A 21264-nucleotide genomic window follows, 5' to 3' on the forward strand; every position below is an offset into this window, starting at 1 on the left:
TACAGATACACCAACACAACAGAATCAAATGTCTTGGAATGATGCAATAACTAGGGAAGGCTTTCTTTTAATGTGAAATTTCACCACTGGTCATCTTGTTTACAAGAGCTGAGAACAATCAGGGCACATTGTACAACATAAGATAAAGCTAAAGTTCTAACAAGTGCTTTCAATTATATTTCAGTGCTGGACCGAAGTGGCTGTGGGGACAACGAGATAAGTAATAAGGCTTCAGACAAAGGGGGCAAGACAGTTCCTTTTACGATCAATTTGAAAAGTGAACAGTAAGTGTTCTTCAATTTTTAATGAACTATTTATTGTATTTAATATGTGCAGAGTGTTCAGTAAAGTCTATCTTAAAAGTATTGTTTTTCTATATGGTTTAGACCCTTCAGTCCAACTCGTCAATGCCGACCAGAACCCTAACTTTTTCCCAGCATTAGGCCTGTATCCCACTAAACCCTTCTTATTCGTATACCCATCCAGATGCCTTTTAAATGTCTTAGTTGTACCAGCCCCTACAAGTTCCTCTTGCCGCACATTCTATACGTGCATCACCCACTGTGTAAAAAAGTTTTCCCAAGTCCCTTTTTAAATTTTTCTCCTCTCACCTTAAACCTATGCCCTCTAGTTCTGGACTCATCCACCCCAGGGAAAAGACCTTGTCTATTTACCCAATCCATGACCCTCATGATTTTATAAACCTCTACAAAGTCACCCCTCAGTCAGATTAGATTAGATTAGATTACATTACAATGTGGAAACAGGCCCTTCGGCCCAACGAATCCACACCGACCCGCCGAAGAGCAACCAACCCATACCCATACATTTACCCCTTACCTAACACTATGGGCAGTTTAGCATGGCCAATTCACCTTACCTGCACATCTTTGGACTGTGGGAGGAAACCGGAGCACCCGGAGGAAACCCACGCAGACACGGGGAGAACGTGCAAACTCCACACAGTCAGTCGCCTGAGGCGGGAATTGAACCCGTGTCTCTGGCGCTGAGAGGCAGCAGTGCTAACCACTATGCCACCGTGCCGCCCAGTCCCTGATGCTCCAAGGAAAACAGCCCCAGAATATTCAGCTTCTCCCTGTAGCTCAAACCCTCCAACCTTGGCAACATTGACTAAATGGAAATGCATTGCAGAAAATACTGATGTAATTCCCCTTCTGAGGGCTCCTCTAGTCCAGTATCCAATCAGTGTCAGCTCTGTGCAGTAACCAAATATCTTGACACACCTTTTTGGCACTGGAGGTTTACTTTCACAGTGCATTACAATTTTTTTTTCTGGTTTCCCAATGAGTACTTTGCTTATGTTTGTAAAATGAAAAATGTTCCATTCTCGTGATTGAAACAGATATATTGCAGGTGCATCCCTCTGCCTTATGTTGCCAGCATTGTTATTCCAGTACTTATTTCTCCTGTATTGCATACCTCCATTCACTTCTGTTTAGAATTTATTTGGGGTTTTGTCCCAAGTGCTCATTCTTCATGTGGATCCTTAGCAGCAAGCCTGTACAATCTGCCCTGCATCAAGTCTGATTGGAATGTATGGATGGAAGTAGATCATTTGGTCCTTTGAAGCTGTTCTGTCATTCACTTGATTTTAGTGTGATTGTTGCCTTGACTGAAACAGCTTGGTTTTGTAACCTGTAGTGCCTTTGCTTGACAAACAAAAGAAAATTTAGTTTTGAAATTTTCAAATGACCAAGCCTCTAGGAGGAGTGTTCCAGTTTGTCATTTGTGAGGAACCACTTCCTAACATTGCCTGTGAATGAATTGGCCCTGATTATAAGGACATGTCTCCCCAGCTCCAGCTGGAGAAAATAGATTCTCTCATTATACTATTTAATCATCTAAAAAACTTCAGTTATGTCACCCCTTAATGTTCTTAAGTCAGTGTGAGTTTATGCCCGTCATTTTGCCTTTGTAGTCTCTGAAGTGACAGGCACAGAATTTTCAGTGTACATGGTGGCACATTTATCAGAAATGAAAGCTCTACCCTCATTGTTTCTCTTCACAGCCCTCCCTATGTAATTCTCTTGTCATGCTGCTGACTGCTCAGATAGGCCAAATTAGTAATTAAACTTGGAAGCTTTATGTAATTCTCTCTCAACAGTTGCTTGCACCAACTGAACCATCTGTCCATTTTATGAGATGGGTGCCTAATAGAACTCTTAACCTGTGGAAGACAAAAATGAATCTTGAGGTCAATTACAGTAGATTATTGTTTACCAGTAGTTATGCACAGATAGAAGCCTTTTGAATTACTTAGTTTGCAAGGATATATAAATCACAAAGTGGCATTATTGGATAATAACTGACATTTTCTGCCTCTGTGAATTATTGATGGAATAGATGCTGTAAACAAGAATACAGTCAATAGAGTATAGTGCAATTCTCACAATTTTGCATTCCCTGGCTACTGTCACTCATTTTTAGTGTTTTTACTAGTACTAAAGTTTGTGGCTTATTGTGTATTATTTAAGAGAGCTAATGATTCTATGGTTGGTTTAAAGGTGTCTATTTTCCATGTGTTTCAGGTACCGTGCAGATTTCAGGCCTTTGTTAGAAGACTGTTCCTGCTACTGCTGTAAGAACCATACGCGTGCCTACCTCTATCATCTTCTCACAACAAATGAGCTACTGGCTGGAGTTCTTCTCATGATTCATAACCAGCATCACTACTTTGGTTTCTTCCAGTCCATTCGTGATGCTGTGAGAGATGACAAGATGCATCAACTTAAGGAACTCATTATAAAACAGAAGTTACAACAGTGACATATTTAATATATGATTAACAAGGGAGGAAATGGGTGTCCAATGTATAAGGATTTCAAAGCAGACAGACATTACAATGAGTTATTTGGATTTAGTGTCAGTCGGTTATTTTGACATTTGATGATACTAATTGTAAACTGAATACTCAGCCTCCCCATCTCCTCCATGTTATGTATCTTTCACATTACATTAATGTATAACAGTTAAAATTGCGCACACCATTTGAAAGCCATGCTTTGACTCATTAATTCTTTGACTGATGTGTGCAGATTATTTTTAAGCAAATGTTTTACATTAAATGTATTTGAGTACAAAAAGGCTAGTAACATGTTTGACTTGGCAGAAAACCTGTCTGATGTGATTGTCTGTAATTAAATGATTACTCCAACAAATTTGTTGAAATGGCATATTTGCCTTTTTTTCACCTTTTTAGGTTTGAGCATTTGTCTAATTGTGATAAAATATGGTCAAGATGTCTTGAAATTATTTGACAAAACTTCATTCTTTCAATGAATTCCTACACACACTGTTTTAGAGTTTACATTTTGTTGGTTGAATATACAATGTATGCACCAACAAGCATTTTTTAATTCTTTATAGACACTGATGTATAATTCTTGGGGCAGGAAGCATTGTTGGAGGTTGGAATAATTAAATTTGCAGCCATTGGTTCTGAGAAATTAAGGGCAGGGTCTGCCCATGTGTCATCAAGTGAGCTGTGAGGATCAAGTCATTCTGTCCTAAACAGGCAAACATTGCTTTTATGAAGCAAACCAGAATTCAATGCCAGTTAGAGGCTCCCCATTATTAATTCCACTAGCTTTACACATATTGAATCAGGACATGAACAATCTAACCAGTGATTTTTTAAAGTGGTTGCTGAAGGTTACTCAAAAAAAAAAGTTGCCACTTTTTTTTCCCAATTACAATTTCATAAAACTGAAAGGAATCCGTGCCCTCTGCCTGGTTCACACAACTATTGTGACTCTGCTGGTCAGAATACCTGCCACTGTTTCCCCTTTTGGTAAGAAATTAGGTAGGAGTTCTGTGTGAATGTATCAAGTCTTTCTTTTAGTGTCTTGGTTTAGTAAATTTTGTATAAATAATATTCCACAGAACTTAGTAAAGTGTGTTATTTCTGCAAACTATCAATGTACCAGTTTAAATCAATTACATTTCAATCTTCGATAATTATTTTAAAAATTAAGTTTGTATGAAGCAAAAGGAACCCATTTTATTTATGAGACAAAATTGTTTGCTAGTATGTTAGACTGTATTTGTGTAAATTTCTTTGCAATTTAAAAGCATTTCTCAATTTGAAAGCTGTAGCGCTGCATTTTTATTAAAGCAAATGTTTTGTCTATTCTGAAGTTCTTCACTATTATAAACTTGTGTTATTTCTAATAAAAAATGACTGAACTATGATATTGCTTACAGAGTGAGTCTGTAATGTTTATTGTGGAGCTATGTTTCACCAAGTCTGTCCATTTGAGATTGCAACTTTGATATTGCCAATGGAATAATAGCTTACAAAGGTGTATTTTTGATATTGTCAGTTGAAGTTTCTGTAAGTTGGCATCTGCTTCTGAACTACTGTCTCCCATCTCCAGGAAGAGATCTGGCTACCAAGTCTAGGCCTTTTAGAAAAAATATCAACACATTAATTGTGATGTGCACGTCTTAAGACTTATCATTTAATTTTCCAATTGAATACTTTTGCTATCAATTTTTGTGATATTGACCATCTACTGTCTAGCCCAAAGGATCTTTCCTAATACTGATCCTGGCCAGTTGTAATTTCTCAAAGAAACCGTCACTGAAATACAATTGATTTACGATTACGTTGTTGGTCTTTGAGCTTGCAAACAATTGGCTGTCATGTTCCCTACAATACAACAGTAACCACACTTCCAAAGTACTTCATTAACTGCAAAATGCTTTAAGATGTCTTGAAAGGTGTCATATCTTTTTTACTTATGGAGAAAACTATAAAGCATTGGAATAAAACCATTTCCAATAATAACTATATTGACAGAGAAATTACATTCAACTGAAGGAGAGCTAGATGGCAGTGTTATACAACATAGAATTCTCTTTTGAGTTTAATAGCATCATGATGCAGTATTTTATGTCATGAGTAGAAATACATTGGATAATGTTTTTATAATTTGATATCTGTCGAGATATATAAAAGACTTTAGAAAGTTTTTGTAAACAAAATATATTGATTAATGTTAATCAAATTAATGCTAAAACTGGCTATGAAAATAAAATGTAATATTAAATGGTTTTCATTGCTTGAAAAAATAGGACTACTGTCATCCACTACACTTTTTTTGGCTTTTTAATAACAGCCAGAGGCCCTCCTACCATTTAAATTCTAGGAGTGAACACTGGCAAATTTAAGTTTTATCAAGATTTGTAAACCTTAATCCTGCATTGATGTGCTGTGATGTCAGTCCTGATGAAGGATCTTTCCTGAAACGTCAACTTTTCTGATGCAGCTTGACCTGCTGTCCTTTTTCCAGCTCCACATTTGATCAACGCTAACTTCCCAGCATCTGCAGTCCTCACTATAATGTCAAGTTAGACAGTCTGTGATGTGATTCTTCAGATGTAGCAGCTACTATTCTCTATGTCTTTTTCCATGCATTTCCTCTTCTATTCGTTGCGGGGTTAGCATGAGATGTCCAATTAACTTGGTAAGAACCCTGAAAAAGCTGAGGACTTATTGGGCTACATTCTTGTAGTTGTGGCATTGGCTGAATGTACACAGTAATGTAACTGTTATAACTTATTCATTGTTCTTTCTCAATAGAGAACAATTGACCTGTGTGCATATCACAGTTATTAAAAACAATTATCAGAAATGCCACAATGAAAAAATTGCAAAGACTATCTCATATAAAAGCAAAATTATTGTTAGAACTAGCTCATGAGAAATTGATAAAACAAGTGCTGGGAGAACAATTGACCTGTGTGCATATCACAGTTATTAAAAACAATTATCAGAAATGCCACAATGAAAAAATTGCAAAGACTATCTCATATAAATGCAAAATTATTGTTAGTTTTACATTATCGTTAACCATGTTCTCCTTCTAGAAATGAGCCAGTGTCACTGATTAACAAAATAAAATGTCTATATTCCAGCAATTATTACAATAGTGATTTTCTGTATTAATACAATGATTGTGCTTCAACTGTATCTATAGATGGTATAAAGTTGTGAAGGACTGCAACCTTTTTTCCACGCAGTTTTTTCCATGCTTACTTAATACTTCTGTTTTATCGTTATAACGTTTCTGGATGATTTGTGCCATTTCACCATTAGTTTCATAATGATTGACCATCAAATTCATGATCATTCTATGTTGTGACCACTAGTATGGTTGAGTGGGAGCTGCATGAACTTAATGAAATGAGAGGAAGACACCAAATCGGTGAAGAAATATGAAACAAATTGGGTCAGAGGTTACAATCTAAAATTGTTAAACTCAAGTTGAGTCCGAATGCCACACAGTGTCCAGTCAACATGGTTTCTGTGCATCATTGGAATAGTAAAACAGCATATTTAACTGCATTCTATTTTAGATTTAATAAAATATTAATCTGATAAAATATGTATTACATTGGAATTTGAATTCACTGGCTTTGCATTCTCTATGAAATAATTTTGAATTGCTTTAAATGTTTTATTCATAGTAAGCAGGTCCCTGCTAATATCATTCATAGCAAGTGAAATGTCGCTGTATAAATTAAAACATGTAACTGAATATTGCATAAAGGAGTAAATCGTATATTAGTAGGAAGCTTCCCTGGGGAACTTGATGAATCACTGTGCATCACAAGTGGCAAACTGGCCAATGGAAATTTTTGAATGGCATATTGGCACCATTCCAATAGTTTATTCAGTGAGACCACGGTGGGTGAGGTAGCTTGAATTTGACCAGGCCTGTGACCTGTGTTGATCAAAGTCAGAAACCAATAGGGCTGAGTTGCTCCTGAGCTCTTGTGGCACAGCAGTAGTGGTCTTATCTTTGACCAGAAGGCTTAGGTTCAAACATATCTGCTATTCATGTTTTTTTTTAATTTGTTGGTTTGGTTTCTCTCATTTTACCAAGTTTGTGCAGCTCCCATTCAACCAAACTTCTTCAGGAAGGGCTTATGTTCAAAATGTCAATTCTCCTGCTCCTCGGATACTGCCTGGCCTGCTGCGCTTTTCCAGCACCACACTTTTCAACTCTGGTCTCCAGCATCTGCAGTCCTCACTTTCTCCTAGAGAGTATCTAGAGTTGAGTTGCTGCATTCACACATGCCTACCTACTGATATGACACTTTTTTTTCGCCATTGGTTTAATCAGAATCACTGGTTCAGGCACATGGTGACAATTTTGGCATTGGTGGGACTTTAACCCTCCCTTATGCATTTCACACCTTGCAGTGCTCGGCCCTTTTGCGCATAAAAGCAAACTGTTCAGGCATATTATGAACCCCACCTTAGGGCAGGAGGGACTTGAATCCAGACCATCCAACCCAGAGGTGGGGAGACCACAAATTGTTGGAATTACAACCAACATAACATGGTTACACTGAATGGGGTATAAACCTGGATTGGGAGTCCCCAAAAAGTTTCAAATTCGATGTCATAACCATTTGTTATCACAGCTACATATCGATTTTTATGCTCAATTCCTGGTGGGATTTGAACTTTGAACCTAGAGATTCCAAGGCAAGAATTTTACCACTAAATCCCAGCCGACTAATATCCACTCTTTCTATACTACTTATAAATAGATCTCTGAATTAGATTGTTTGGAACTATTAAGCCGGAAATACTATTAAGTACTATTAAGGAGGGTACTTCTGTAAATAAAAGCAGCATGGTGAAATAGTTGTAAGAGTGAGCAAATCTGCATTGGTGGAGTCCAATTCCCATGCGTAGCTGGCTCAAACCATTTCAGAGGGAGCATTGGTGTAGTGAGCTGGAACAGGTTGACCCATGAGAGTAAAGAATTAGGGATTACAATTGCAGCTTGCCACAGTCAGGACTGATTTCCCAAGAAACTGAATTGAGATTTAATGGAAATCAAGAAAGTATGAACAAAGGTCGATAAAAGTAGCAAGAAGGGTGAGAAACTCTGCAAAGTTGCTATGGAAACAGCAAAACAAAAGTTGTTATATTGGTGCGAAGCATGGTTAGAGAAGACCTTTGTCAATGGGAATGATTTTGCTTTCACATTTCCACCTATATTAGACACGCTCTTTACATTCATTCCTACTTTCTTTTGCCTTGCATTGTCATCGTCACCTTTCAATTAATTTTCAATTACTCTCTCCACATGATCACAGACCCCTTTTGTTCTTTCCTTTTCCTATGCTTTTTTATGTTTCAGTTCTTGATTAAAACCAGTTGCATCGCTGTCTCTTTCCAGCTCCGATGAAAGGTCTTTAACCTAAAACAGTAAGAATAATTATCTTTCAATTATACCTTTTAAAGAAACCACTCTAGGTTCTCCACAAAACATGAAATGAATCCATTTTGACAGTCATAGAGTCATAGAGATGCACAGCATGGAAACAGACCTTTTGGTTTAACCCGTCCATGCCGACCAAATAACATTGAATATAAAGTATCTTAATATCAATACTGAATAAAAAAAATAGATATTGAAGGTGATAGGAAAGGTCCAGGAATGGGAATGTGAGCAATTTGAGATTCTAATTTTGTCTGTAATCATTCAAGAAAAACAAAAATCACAAAATACAAAATTGTCCCAGAAAACTTCCATTAGAGAAAGTTTCTAAAAGAGCTGAACAAATATTAAAAATGGTAACATTTTAATAAATGTTTTCAACAAATTCTTTATGACTTGTTTATTACATAATGTATATTGCAGTTATCTCAAGGAGGGCTGTTAAGAATATTGTACAGGAGATGTATTGCAAAATTAATGGAAAGCGATTGAAAGACACTTTTCTGTAAAAGAAAGATGTTTGTATACCAGTAACGCAGTGTACAATGTCGATTTTATAGATAGCTGAGAAATGATCTCTCTGTGTTTGATAAGCCACCACAGCAGTGTTCATGATGACTGGGTCATTAATGAGCGACACATTGCCAAAATGACTGTTTTGGTGGCCTCCAAAGGCAAGGATGAAGAATGAATAATCTCAATGGTTTATGTACAACAATCTAATTGTCTGGAGCGACTGCAAATGTCATCTCTTTGTCAGAGCATGTAAATGGAGTTCCCACAGAACATTTTTGCAAATTTATACGTGGTGCAGGAACAGCACTGAAAAAGTCCCCATTCTTTGTATTTCGAACAGTTCAGCCTTATATTCTTCAGATATTCCAGAAGTTTACCCTCAAGAGCACTCCCATAAATGAATTAAATGTATCATACCTACAACACATTTTTCAGACCAAACTATAAGAAATATGTGAAGGGAAAAAACAATATATACATATACATGCTGTAAAAAGTTTATCAGCAGAAAAAAATCATTATACTTTATTAAATAGTTTCCTGAATCCAAAGTACAAATTTTGAGGTGTTTTGGAGGAAACTTTAGATAAATCAGATCATAGCTGGAGTGATTGGAATTGGTCATTCTCAATGTATTTAGGTTTGCTATTCCCAAATACCTGATTCAGGGAGCATCCTGCAACTCAGGGGAAAAAAAATCTTCCCACTTAGGAGAATTTGTTATGAAGTGAATGTTGAATTCTTTCTTATTAAAAAAAAAACAACTTGCTCTTAAACTGTGCCCCAATTGTGGCAAAATGCCTCACGGCACTTCATATGCACAATGTCAAACAAAATCTGACACCAATGCTCTTTTAGGAGACATTAACATGAATGGCCAGAGGTGGGTTTGTGGCGCATATTAAAGGAGGAATGTAGGAGAGAGACTTAGAGAGGGAATTCTAAAGCAGCAAACACATTTTTAATCATTTCCTTCTTCCAGACAGCAAGATTGCAAACAGCTGCCTACCACTCATTTTTGATTAGCAGATCAATCATACTGGGTTGTTTTCTCCTGGGCAATATGTCTGGTATATCAGACAGCCTGATTATTTGCAAACTGATTAATCAGCATGTCTGTACTTATCATATCAGGCACCTCGATTAATTGCAGTTTCACTTGAGTGTAAATGTTGGGAATTGATATTTGATGGAAATGGTTACTATCCTGTTAGTCCAAAACCCTTCATAAGAAATAACTTGAGACAGAATTGATGAATTGCTTTAACTTCTTTTCAGGGGTAACTACTCGAGTCAAGATTAAACTGTGATGTTTCAAAGCCAAGCTACAAATTTGAGTTACTTTACAATTTTTTTAATATTCTAAAGTGGTACTGCTCTCAAGCAAAAACAGGAACTGCTGGAGAAACTCAGCAGGTCTGGCAGCATCTGTGAAGAAAGAAACAGAATTAACATCCAAGTCCAGTATGACATCTTCAGAACTTACAATCTAAGTTTCCTTCACATACTTGCCTTTCTGGAATGTGTGACGTTTTTGGCATTGATGAAATGTATTTTCCAGGAATCTTGCTAAGGTCAAGTTCCCAGGACAATCCTGGCAGGGTTTCCTTGCAAATGTCAGGCTAATATGGAATTGGCATCAGATTGTAAGGTACATTCCATATGCACCTAACATCTCCTATGCAATGTATATATGTTATGTAGTGAGGGCAATGATTGTTGTCTTAATTTGTTGTTTGGCTACGTAGATTTGTTGTTCAAGCCCAGTCTGGTGATATCACTATGAAAGGTGCTTGGCAGATAGTTCTCCCTGACTGTGTGACATTTGATCAGTAGCAATTTAAGCTTGTTTAATGCCTTAAGGTGCTTCAAAGGAGTATTACCAGACAAAATTCACCAGTGAATTTCAAAAGAAGATATTAGAAGAGCGAAATACTGTATATGCTGGAAATGTGAAATGGAAACAGAGAACACTGGAATCCCGGCTGGGCAGCATTTGTGGAGAGAGAAACAGAAGTTATTGCTCCAAGTGGAAATATTGGGAGACGTCTTAAAAGATGAACAAAATGGAGAGGTTCAGGGATGGAATTCTAGAGCTGAAAGGTAGGCAGGGAAAGACACTGCCATCAGAGGGTGAGGTTTAGGAAATCATGAAAGCACAACAGAGCAGAATTGGAGGCTCACAGAGTTCCTGGGATAGTAGGAATTGGAGAAGTTACAAAGATGTAGTGTGTGGAGGGTTAGGGTTGAGACCATAGAGGGATTTGAGTACACGTTCAACAGAAGAAGCAATCATAGTCAGGTCCCATCTCACATACTTCAGAAACTATTAATTAGATGACATCTTTCAACCTTCGTTTGAAAGACAGAAAGTGGTCTTGTCTTGGAGGACATGTGATGTTGAGCCACCACTATTCTGCACCATTGTACCTGAAAGTGACTCCGTGCATGTAATGTTCTGGAATATCTGAACCATTATAAATTCGGTGTTCTCCATCTCACATTGTAGGAACTTTACCCAATCCTAGTCAGCTCACATTACCTAGACGTCTTTGAAGAGCATTATATTTACGGACAATCTCTGGTGACTTGCTGCCTATCCATCGGTTTTTGTTTAGCTTGTAGTTAGTGTTGCCAAATATGAAGGCTTGCATAGATTAACATCTACTTCCAGTTCTAGCCACAGGGTCCTCATTATATCATTATCAGCCAGAACATTCAATGTGATAGATGTTGAAACATTTACTTTTACACTTATCCCAGATGAATATAGTTGCCATATTTTGCTTAAATAACTCACTCAAAATTCCATGAATTCAGGCATTTCTGTGTTTCATTGGCAAACTGCTCTGCATGAGATTTAGTTATGACTTCATTAGCTTAGTGTTAGCCATTTATTCATCATTACTGGATCATCACAGTCTCTGGCCACAGGGCACACCCACACAACCTCTCTGATTGTGGCTTAGACTCTCCTTCAGTTTAGCCTTTGTTCCTCATCATGTCGCATCTAAAACAATTTATTCTCCTTGCAGTGCATCCCTCTGATCCATTTGATCTCTTATCCTTCTAAAATACAATGAGTAAAGCCCAAAGTTCTCGGTCACTCCTTATAAGACAATTTAGCCATGGCCAGGATCAACTAAGTGAACCTCCTTTGCGCTACCTCCAATTTCACTATAACTTTCCTAAGAAAAGGAAATAAAAACTTTATAGTACTCTCAGTGTGGTCTAACTAGTGCCTTGTAGATTTAGCTAGACTTTGCTACTTTCTAACTCTATTCCCTTTGAAATAAAGGTCAACGTTCCACTTTCCTTCCCTATTACTGATGATTTTATTTGTCAGGTTTTTGTGATTTATGCACAAGGACTCCTATAGCCCTCGTTGCTGTGGCTTTTTTGCAGCCTATTCTCTTTTAAATAACATTCATTCTTCTATTCTTCCTTTCTCACATTTTCCCACATGATATTCCAACTGCCAAGTTTTGCCCACTCACTTACCTTACCTATATCCCCTTGCAGATTTGTTTTGAAATCTTGACCACTTGCCTTCCAATCTATTTTTGTATCATCAGCAATAATATTCATTCCCACATCCAAGTTATTAATATAAATGGTAAATAGTTGTGACCCCAGCATTAATCCCTGGACTTTTGTTTGTCACAATCATTATGACCATGATTTCTGCATGTATGTCTTAGAATTTTAGTGTTGAACATCAGTTTTATCCTCATTCAGTGTCATATCCAATATTTGTCTAGTATTTTTACTTGACTACTATGATTTTTAATTTTTGCACAAATTAGACTATCAGAAGTAAGAACAGATGTAGACCATTTAGTCCATCAAGTCAGCTTTGCCATTCAATGAGATCATGGCTAATCTGATACTCCTCAACTCCACTTTCTTGCCTTTTCCATATAATCCTGATTTTATTGCTGAAATTAATCTATCTCAGCCTCGAATATATTTCATGACCTAGCCTCCAGACTCCTCTGAAGGGAAGAAATCAACTAATTCCTCTAAGAGAAGAAAATCTTCCTTGTCTCTGTTTTAAATGGGCAATCCCTTACTCTGAGATCATGCTCTCTGGTCCTAGACTGTCCCACAAGAGGAAACAATGTTTCCACATCTATCCTGTCAATCCCCTAAGAATCTTCTCTGTTTCAATAACTTTGCCTTTCATTCTTCTAAATTCCTATGTGTATAGGCCTAACCTTCCGAATCACTCCTCATAAGACAGTTTCTCAATACTCCAAGATTAATTAGATTAGATTAGATTACTTACAGTGTGGAAACAGGTCCTTCGGCCCAACAAGTCCTATCCTGTCAATCCCCTAAGAATCTTCTCTGTTTCAATAACTTTGCCTTTCATTCTTCTAAATTCCTATGAGTATAGGCCTAACCTTCCGAATCACTCCTCATAAGACAGTTTCTCAATACTCCAAGATTAATCTAGTGAGCCTTCTCTGGACTGCATCTGATGCTGGTATTGCTTCCCTTGGATATGGGAAAAAAAATTGCTCATAGTAATCTAACTGTGGTCTAACTGGTGCCTTATGGTTTTAGAAAGATCACCCTATGTTTATGCTCCAATCCCTTTGAAATAAAGACATAACATTCCATTTATCTTCCCTATTATCTACAGAATTTGGATGCTAGCTTTTGATGACTTGTGGACAATGACTCTTGAATTCCTCTACGATGCAGTTATCTGCATTATTTCTCCATTTACATGATATTCAATTCCTCTATTCTTCCTGCCAAAGTACGTAACCCCACATTTTCCCATATTGTATTCTATCCACCAAATTCTTGCCCATTCACTTAACCTGTCTATAATCCTTATCATCCTCTGCGTTTGCCTTCCTACCTATTTTTGTTTCAGCCGTACACTTGGCTGTATAAAATAGTCACTTCCTCATCCATGTCAATCATAGTTATGTTGCAAATAATTTTGGCACCAGCACTGCTTGCTGCAGCACTCCATTATTTGCAGGTTGCCATCCTGAAAATTCCATCCTTTCCCAACTCTCTGTCTTGTATTAATTAACTAATCATCTATCCATAATAATATACTTCCTCCAATATCATGTGTCCTTACTTTTTTAAGTAGCTCAACATGTAGTATCTCCTGGAAATCTAAATATATTACATCCACTGTTTCTGTTTATCTATATTGCTTTTACCCTTGTTTTGCCAGATTTTCTGACATAAATTTTTTCTTCTACTGTAAAGATATCTGTGAAATATCTGTTCAACATCTTTGTTATTTCTATATTTCCTATTATAATCAATGTTTTCAAGTTTTTAATGAATCAGGATTTACTTTTGCCACTGTCTATGTTCTTAGATTTTTACACAGCTCTTACTGCCTGTTTTAAATTTCTTGCGAGTTTATTCTCTTATCCATTTTCCCTTTACCACTTCTTCCTTGAGCTTTGCTAATATGTAAAGCTCACCCAGTCCACCAACTTACTTTGCTGGCAATAGTCATAACCTCTTTTAATCTAATATTATTCTAAACCACTTCAGAAATTAATGGGCGGCACGGTGGCCCAGTGGTTAGCACTGCTGCCTCACAGCGCCTGTAGACCCGGGTTCAATTCCCGACTCAGGCGACTGACTGTGTGGAGTTTGCACATTCTCCCCGTGTCTGCGTGGGTTTCCTCCGGGTGCTCCGGTTTCCTCCCACAGTCCAAAGATGTGCGGGTCAGGTGAATTGGCCATGCTAAATTGCCCGTAGTGTTAGGTTAAAGGGGTGGGTGTAGGGGTATGGGTGGGTTGCGCTTCGGCGGGTCGGTGTGGACTTGTTGGGCCGAAGGGCCTGTTTCCACACTGTAAGTAATCTAATCTAAAATTAATGAAATACTTTTATTGTGGAGTTTTTGTTGCCCAATAGAATGCAGATTTGTTGGAAATTGTGAATTGTTATTTTTCATATTTGCCATTGTTCCCCTGTCATCATAGTTCTAAATCTGATTTCTCTCTCCATTTGGTCAACTCATCCCTCAACTGTCTAAATCGATTTATTTAAATTAAATACTCTCATCTTGAACGTAGATACATTACTCTAAAATATATTGTGATAACTCTTCCCCAGATGATTCTTTACTGTGAGATTATTAATTAATCCTGTCTTATTATTCAAAAATACCTCTTCCATGGTTGGTTATGTGTATATTGCTTGAGGAAACTGATACAAATGCATGCATTACAATGTACTGAAACTTCAGGACTTACACTTAACCAGCAAAATTGAAAATATTATGTTTGTAGGTGTGAAGGGCACAGGATTTTGTTTGTGGACAATATCCAGGTTTGCAATTATGCCTTCGTGTTCAACTGATGGAAGATTCAGTCTTGTTCTCCTGATCGTGGATATACCCAAGATTTAATGTCTCACTGGGGAGTTGTGTCATAAACAATTGAAACTTTGAGTGGACCTTGCAACAATATTTCTGGGCCTCTTGAAATAATCCGCTGCCTCTCATGTTATCCGAAAGAATATGGGTGGGTTTGTGAAAGTTCAGAAAAGGACACATGTAGTTCTTGTGTAGTTAGCTTCAAGACGGAGGTTGTCCATTTTAGTGTTGCACATTACTTTAACTCTATGTTGTGATTAAAGTTTTCTTCATTTTTCAGATTTATCAGATTAGTTTTTTCCTTGAGTCAGCCCCCATATGGTTAGTGTCATGCATTTGCAGTGTTCCATAACACAATCCACATCATATCTCTTTCTCATGGGTGCACTAATGGGCGAATGTTAATATACCAGAGGCAAGTTTACTCAATTTCAATTACTGATACAATTATGTCCAGCCAATTGACTAATATGGCACTGTGCAATACAAAGACAAAATTAAATTTAGTCAACCGTGGTTATTAAAATATACCTTTCAACTATTTGAACATTATGATTGGAATTTAGATACTTGTGGATGAATACCTTTTTCCTGTCTAAATTAAATGGCAATCTAGTGGAAGACCATTAATGCTGTTCTTGTGCTGACATACTCTATCACAACCACGTTAAATGGACATTAATCTCTATATCTATCAAATGTATGGAAAAGTGTGGTCAGACAATATCCGAGGATCAGGCGTAAGCCCTTCATCAGGATTATGGAGAGAGGGGAATGAGCCTGAGAGATAATTAGGAGAGTTGGGCGGGTTTAGACGGAAGGTAGCTGGGAAGGCGATAACTAGATGCAGGTGGGTGGTAATGGTGATAGGTCAGAGGTGAGGATGGAACGGATAGGTGGGAAGGAAGATAGAGAGTGGGACAGTTCAAGAGGGCGGTGCCGAGTTGGAGGGTTGGATCAGGAATAAGATGGGGGAGGGGAGATAAGTAAACTAGTGAAGTCAACATTGGTGCCGTGTGGTTGGAGGGTCCCAAAGCAGAAGATGAGGTGTCCATCCTCCGGTCATTCAATAGCTTGAATTTGGCAGTGGAGGAGGCCCAAGACTTGCAAGTCCTTGGCAGATTAGGAGGGAGAGTTGAAGTGGTCGGCTGGAGGGCGGTGGGGTTGTTTGGAGCATGTGTCCCAGAGATGTTCCCTGAAATGTTCCCCGAGTTTTCATCCCGTCTCCCCAATGTAGAGGAGACTACATTGAGAGCAAGGGACACAGTACTGAGGTGTTTGGATGTTCAGGAAAATCTCTGCTGGATGTGGAAGGATCCTTTAGGCTTTGGACAGAAGTGAGAGGGGAGGTGTGGGCACAGGTTTTACATCTCTTCTGGCAGCAAGGGAAGGTGCCAGGAATGGGTGGTGGGTTGGTTGGGAGCAGGGAGGGATGGTGAGGAAGGTGGACCTAATGAGGAATGGTCTCTACGGAATGCTGATGGGGTTTAGATTAGATTAGATTAGATTATTTACAGTGTGGAAACAGGCCCTTCGGCCCAACAAGTCCACACCGCCCCGCCGAAGCGCAACCCACCCATACCCCTACATCTACCCCTTACCTAACACTACTGGCAATTTAGCATGGCCAATTCACCTGACCTGCACATCTTTGGACTGTGGGAGGAAACCGGAGCACCCGGAGGAAACCCACGCAGACACGGGGAGAATGTGCAAACTCCACACAGTCAGTCGCCTGAGGCGGGAATTGAACCCGGGTCTCTGGCGCTGTGAGGCAGCAGTGCTAACCACTGTGCCACCGTGCCGTGCGGAGGGATATATATCTTTGGTGGTAGGGTCTGATTGTAGGTGGTGGAAATAGTGAAGGGTAATGCACTATATCCGGAAATTAGTGGGGTGGAGGTGAGGACCAGGGGAGTACTTTCCTTGTTGGAGGGATGGGGTTTAAGGGGGGAGGTGTGGGAAGTGGAGGAGATGCTCTGGAGGGCATTGTTGATCTAACAAATGTGGACAAGGAAATTAGTACAGTAGTTGGAATAACAACTGACAATGTTGATGGGGAATATGTTTTCAACATGGTGACTGCCATTTGGCTTACATCCTTGAAATGTCTTAGCAAGCCCCTCAGTTCAGTAGTCATTGGGGATAGGCAGCAAACACTGGCCTTTCTCATAATTTCCACATTGTAAGAAAGAATATGAAAAGATCCGGCCGACTTTCATTTTTGTGTGTGCAAGTGTCCATTGATTAGATTGAGAAGTGTGACATGTTTCTTCCCTCTCTGAAACTGTGTTAGTTGGAATATCTTAAAGACATTAAGAACCTGCTGAATACTTAAGCAGCCAATTATGTAATCTAAGCAGTTTACATGCAACAAAACAGATTTGCTGAAAATTTTGATAATGTACGAGCAAGTAAGAAGATTTTATTATCAGTTAGATTTCTCATTTTACAGATTTCTCTTTAAATTAGCAAAATTTAAATAACCTGTAATACCTCCCTTATAAGAAACTGTATATATCAGTGAACACTAACCTGCTCCCTATACTTAGGGGTTTAAGCACTATCTTATACTTTCCAAGCACAGTAAGAAAAGGTTATTATTTAAATTGTACCTTTCACTACTTACTTAAGATTGGGGTTAGGATGCATTATTTTACAGTAACAATAAACTCTAACATATAGATTGCAGATAGTGTCATACCTGAGACTTCATTTTGGTAAAAAATGAGGATTGAAAGTTGCAAAATTCATTTCCCAAACATTAAAATTCATATTAAATTGACCAAAGCTTTTTTGTCAAAACCTAATATACTCAGAGTTTTAAATAAATACAATTAATCATTGTGCTCGAGGAGGCAAGATAATCATTTATAATTTATGCTAAGCTCAATTTAACATGAATACATTTAGGTTGCAACAATTATATTCTGATTTCTGAGTCCAATTCAGTGCTTAGTTTTATATAACATATGATGCAATGACTACCAGAGCAAACATATCTCTTTTTGATATTATTAGGATCCTGAACAATATTGCCAAATTTAAGTTATAGTGAGGTTAGAAATTAGTGGCTTTTTTTTTGGTTAAAATAATCCAAATTTCCAGAGATTCAAGACGTTCCAATTTCTTACCAAACGAATAAAACCATAAGATTCCATTGTTGTGAACAGTCAGGCTAACCTTTATTATCCAAAAAAGGCAATGTAAAACAATTTACAACTTAGACTTAAACATTCCAAATTAACATTGGGTAAATATGAGCCAATAGACAAACGATGGTGGAATACTTCACAGATTGCACTTTTCTGGCTCTCCAGTCAAGACAGATCTCACACAAATTACACTGGGGGTTTCTCTATCTAAAACTTTGACTTCTTCAACAAGGGATTCCAACTTTCCATTTTCAAAGATTTGGCTTTAGAAGTCCCTTAAAACCTGTTATAACCTTGACTACCTGAATGATTGCACATGCTTTGGTTGGTCAATGTCTTGTACAGATGCAGAGTTCCCCAGGGCTCCTTAGACTGTTCCCAAGTGTCTAATAACTAGCCCAATTTAATCTCGCAACAAATAGCTTGCAAGTTATCATTAAATATCTGTCAGTCACAATATTTCTCAGCAGCATTAAACAAATACTGCTTCCTTCACCCCAATTCTCAGCAGCACTGAATTATCAATGGCTTCCATTAGCTGCTAATGTCCTAACTATCTTCAGTCTGCTAACAGCAGCTCTTGGGCTGTCTAACCTCTTCGTCTTCAGTGCACTTCCCACCTCCAGATTGCAACTGACTTATTGCAGCAAACAGTCACAAGTAAATTGAAACCAGAGAGTAAATTTGAGTTCTCCAAATCTCAAACATAATGCAGCTTGGTCACTTAACTAGCATTTAGTAATCATTAAATACTTCTAAACTAATTTAGCTCTAAATCTCTCCAGACTGCATTATTGAGAGCACCTCCAGCTCACCACATTTCCAACTAAGTAAACCACCTGAGTCTTTCAAACAAAATCTCTTCTGTTCTGTTATATTTAACAAACATGGATGACCTTCTGAAGTGCCATTTATTTTCGATGCTCTGCACTTACTAAAGCACAGAATTTTAACTACTTCACCTTCATACAGGTTGACCTCTTAAAGCAAATGCAACCTAACTTTTAAAGTGCATTAGATTTCAAGGTGCTTCATCCTCATTCATTACATTTTCTAATGATAGTCTTTAGTTCCTAATTTTGGGAATTAAATACTAAAACTGTAAACTAGATATTCAAACAATATTTCTGGGAATGTCTGAATGAGTACACGATGAAAAGCTTCAATAAAATCTGTCTCTCAGCAATATTCGATAACTCAGACAAAAAGGTACTTCATACAATAAACAAGAGGATAAAACTGAGTTTCTTTCAGCCATAAATTACTACTTTATTGATAAATATTTATAGTGTCTAAACTATCCCATTTCTGCCATGGCCTGAAATATTTGTATCAATTAATTGCAAACACAAATGGCAATGCCACTTAGAAGAGACGCTTGAAATTATTACAGCTGACTAGGATTCAACCTAGGAAGCAATCAGTCTAGATTTGCAACTGCCCTTTGCAATCAGTCACCACTAAATTAGATTGTTTCTCAAACCTTAGTTAGCAATTTGAACCACACAAAGGTATGTTTAAACTAAATTATGCCTTCTGTCGGAGGAGTTAGCTTTATTCAAAATTTCTTATAAGATATGCCTTGGTCTCTCGAAGATTAGGTAAAAATGTGAACTGTAGAAGATGAATTATGATTGCGTTTCAACTCAGGAACATGAATGAATCTTTAATTTGAACATCCATGTTTTGACTCATATACTTTAAATATACAAGGCTAAAATCGCATTCAGGCACTGATATCACATTTGATCTCATCCACCTCCATTAGTCCCAGTATATGCTGAAGTATATACTGCTTCCTCATTAACACAACTATGGAGTTTCGCTGATTATGACCCACACTGGCATCTAGCTGCATGCACAACTGGGTTGCAAGAGTGTGAAAGGTGATCATGTGCTCTACCTAGTTTCCAATTCTTAAAGGTAGTCTGTCTTTGTTAATAAGAAGCTGCACAGGTAGACTGAATGCTGCAAATCACTGAAAATGCGATTGCAAAAGTGAAGGAAAATTGAACGGCTCCAAGTTCTTTCTATGTTGTGCTAAAAACATAAATATTTCACTGAAGAAGAAAGGGAATGTTTCTATCAGATGCAGGAAACCCTCACATTAGATCCATCAACAGTGAGGGAAGGTCACAAGGGAGGTTAAACGTCTGAGTAACAGCCCAAGGATTTGGCAGCATTGCCCCCAAGACATTTAATGACCTCACACACATAGTCAAGGTCAGTGTATATGTTTTTGCATGCCCTTTCCTTTCCCAGCAGTCATCAGCTTCTCACTGTTCAGTGCAGCCCTTCACCAGGACTCATCTGGGAATGCTCACTAGCCTCATGCCTTAAATTTCCAACGACACAACCTTCCATTGATGCTTCTAGTTATTCAGCTATGGCAAATACATCATCAAAATAAAGTAGAAGACAATCACTAACATTTCCACTTCTTGTTGGCATGGGTAAGACTTCATATTTTAAAGACCACTTTTGCCTGCAGATTAAGTGTGCTCAGGAGTACAGAACAGATTCCATGCCAACAGAACTACTGTGGACATGATCTTCACAATACACCAGCTACAACAGAAGTGTAGGGAACATGCTATAACCCTTTATCTTACTCTTACAAATCTCAATAAGCAGCATTCAGCTGGTATGATTAGCATTAATCCCTCAGTCCAGTTCTATTTAGTCTGAAATATGATCCAAGCAAATAATTGCAAGCAGTTGTTTGTGGATGTTCTGACGACTGTAATTTTGTCCAGTAAAGTGACCATTGAGGTGGATCTCATGGCATGCTAACCTCCCCCTCTTGTCTTTTTTTCCTACATGAGCTTCAAACATGGTGAAAGTCCTGTGTACCATTGGCAAAATTCAATAAATTCCAAAACTATCCACTAATTGCCTCTATGAAGATATTAATTGAGTTTCTTCTGTTTATTTGGTTTATTTAGAAGCACTAGCTGCTTCTTT

The 21264-nt window shown here is 37.9% G+C and overlaps 1 protein-coding gene across 4 annotated transcripts in view; it reads left to right on the top strand.

Annotated features, from left to right (window-relative positions):
• qtrt2 (queuine tRNA-ribosyltransferase accessory subunit 2) overlaps positions 1-4212 on the top strand; it is a 28343-nt gene extending 24131 nt beyond the window's left edge. For all 4 annotated transcript variants that reach the window (XM_043700635.1, XM_043700638.1, XM_043700636.1 and 1 more), the window contains 2 exons: positions 185-284; positions 2550-4212. In XM_043700635.1, coding sequence (XP_043556570.1) covers positions 185-284; positions 2550-2787 — 338 coding nt within the window. In that variant the 3' untranslated portion in view covers positions 2788-4212. The remainder of the gene's footprint in view (positions 1-184; positions 285-2549) is intronic.
• Positions 4213-21264: the final 17052 nt, after the last annotated feature.

Source organism: Chiloscyllium plagiosum, chromosome 12, assembly GCF_004010195.1.
Source record: "Chiloscyllium plagiosum isolate BGI_BamShark_2017 chromosome 12, ASM401019v2, whole genome shotgun sequence".
Taxonomy (NCBI): Eukaryota; Metazoa; Chordata; class Chondrichthyes; order Orectolobiformes; family Hemiscylliidae; genus Chiloscyllium; species Chiloscyllium plagiosum.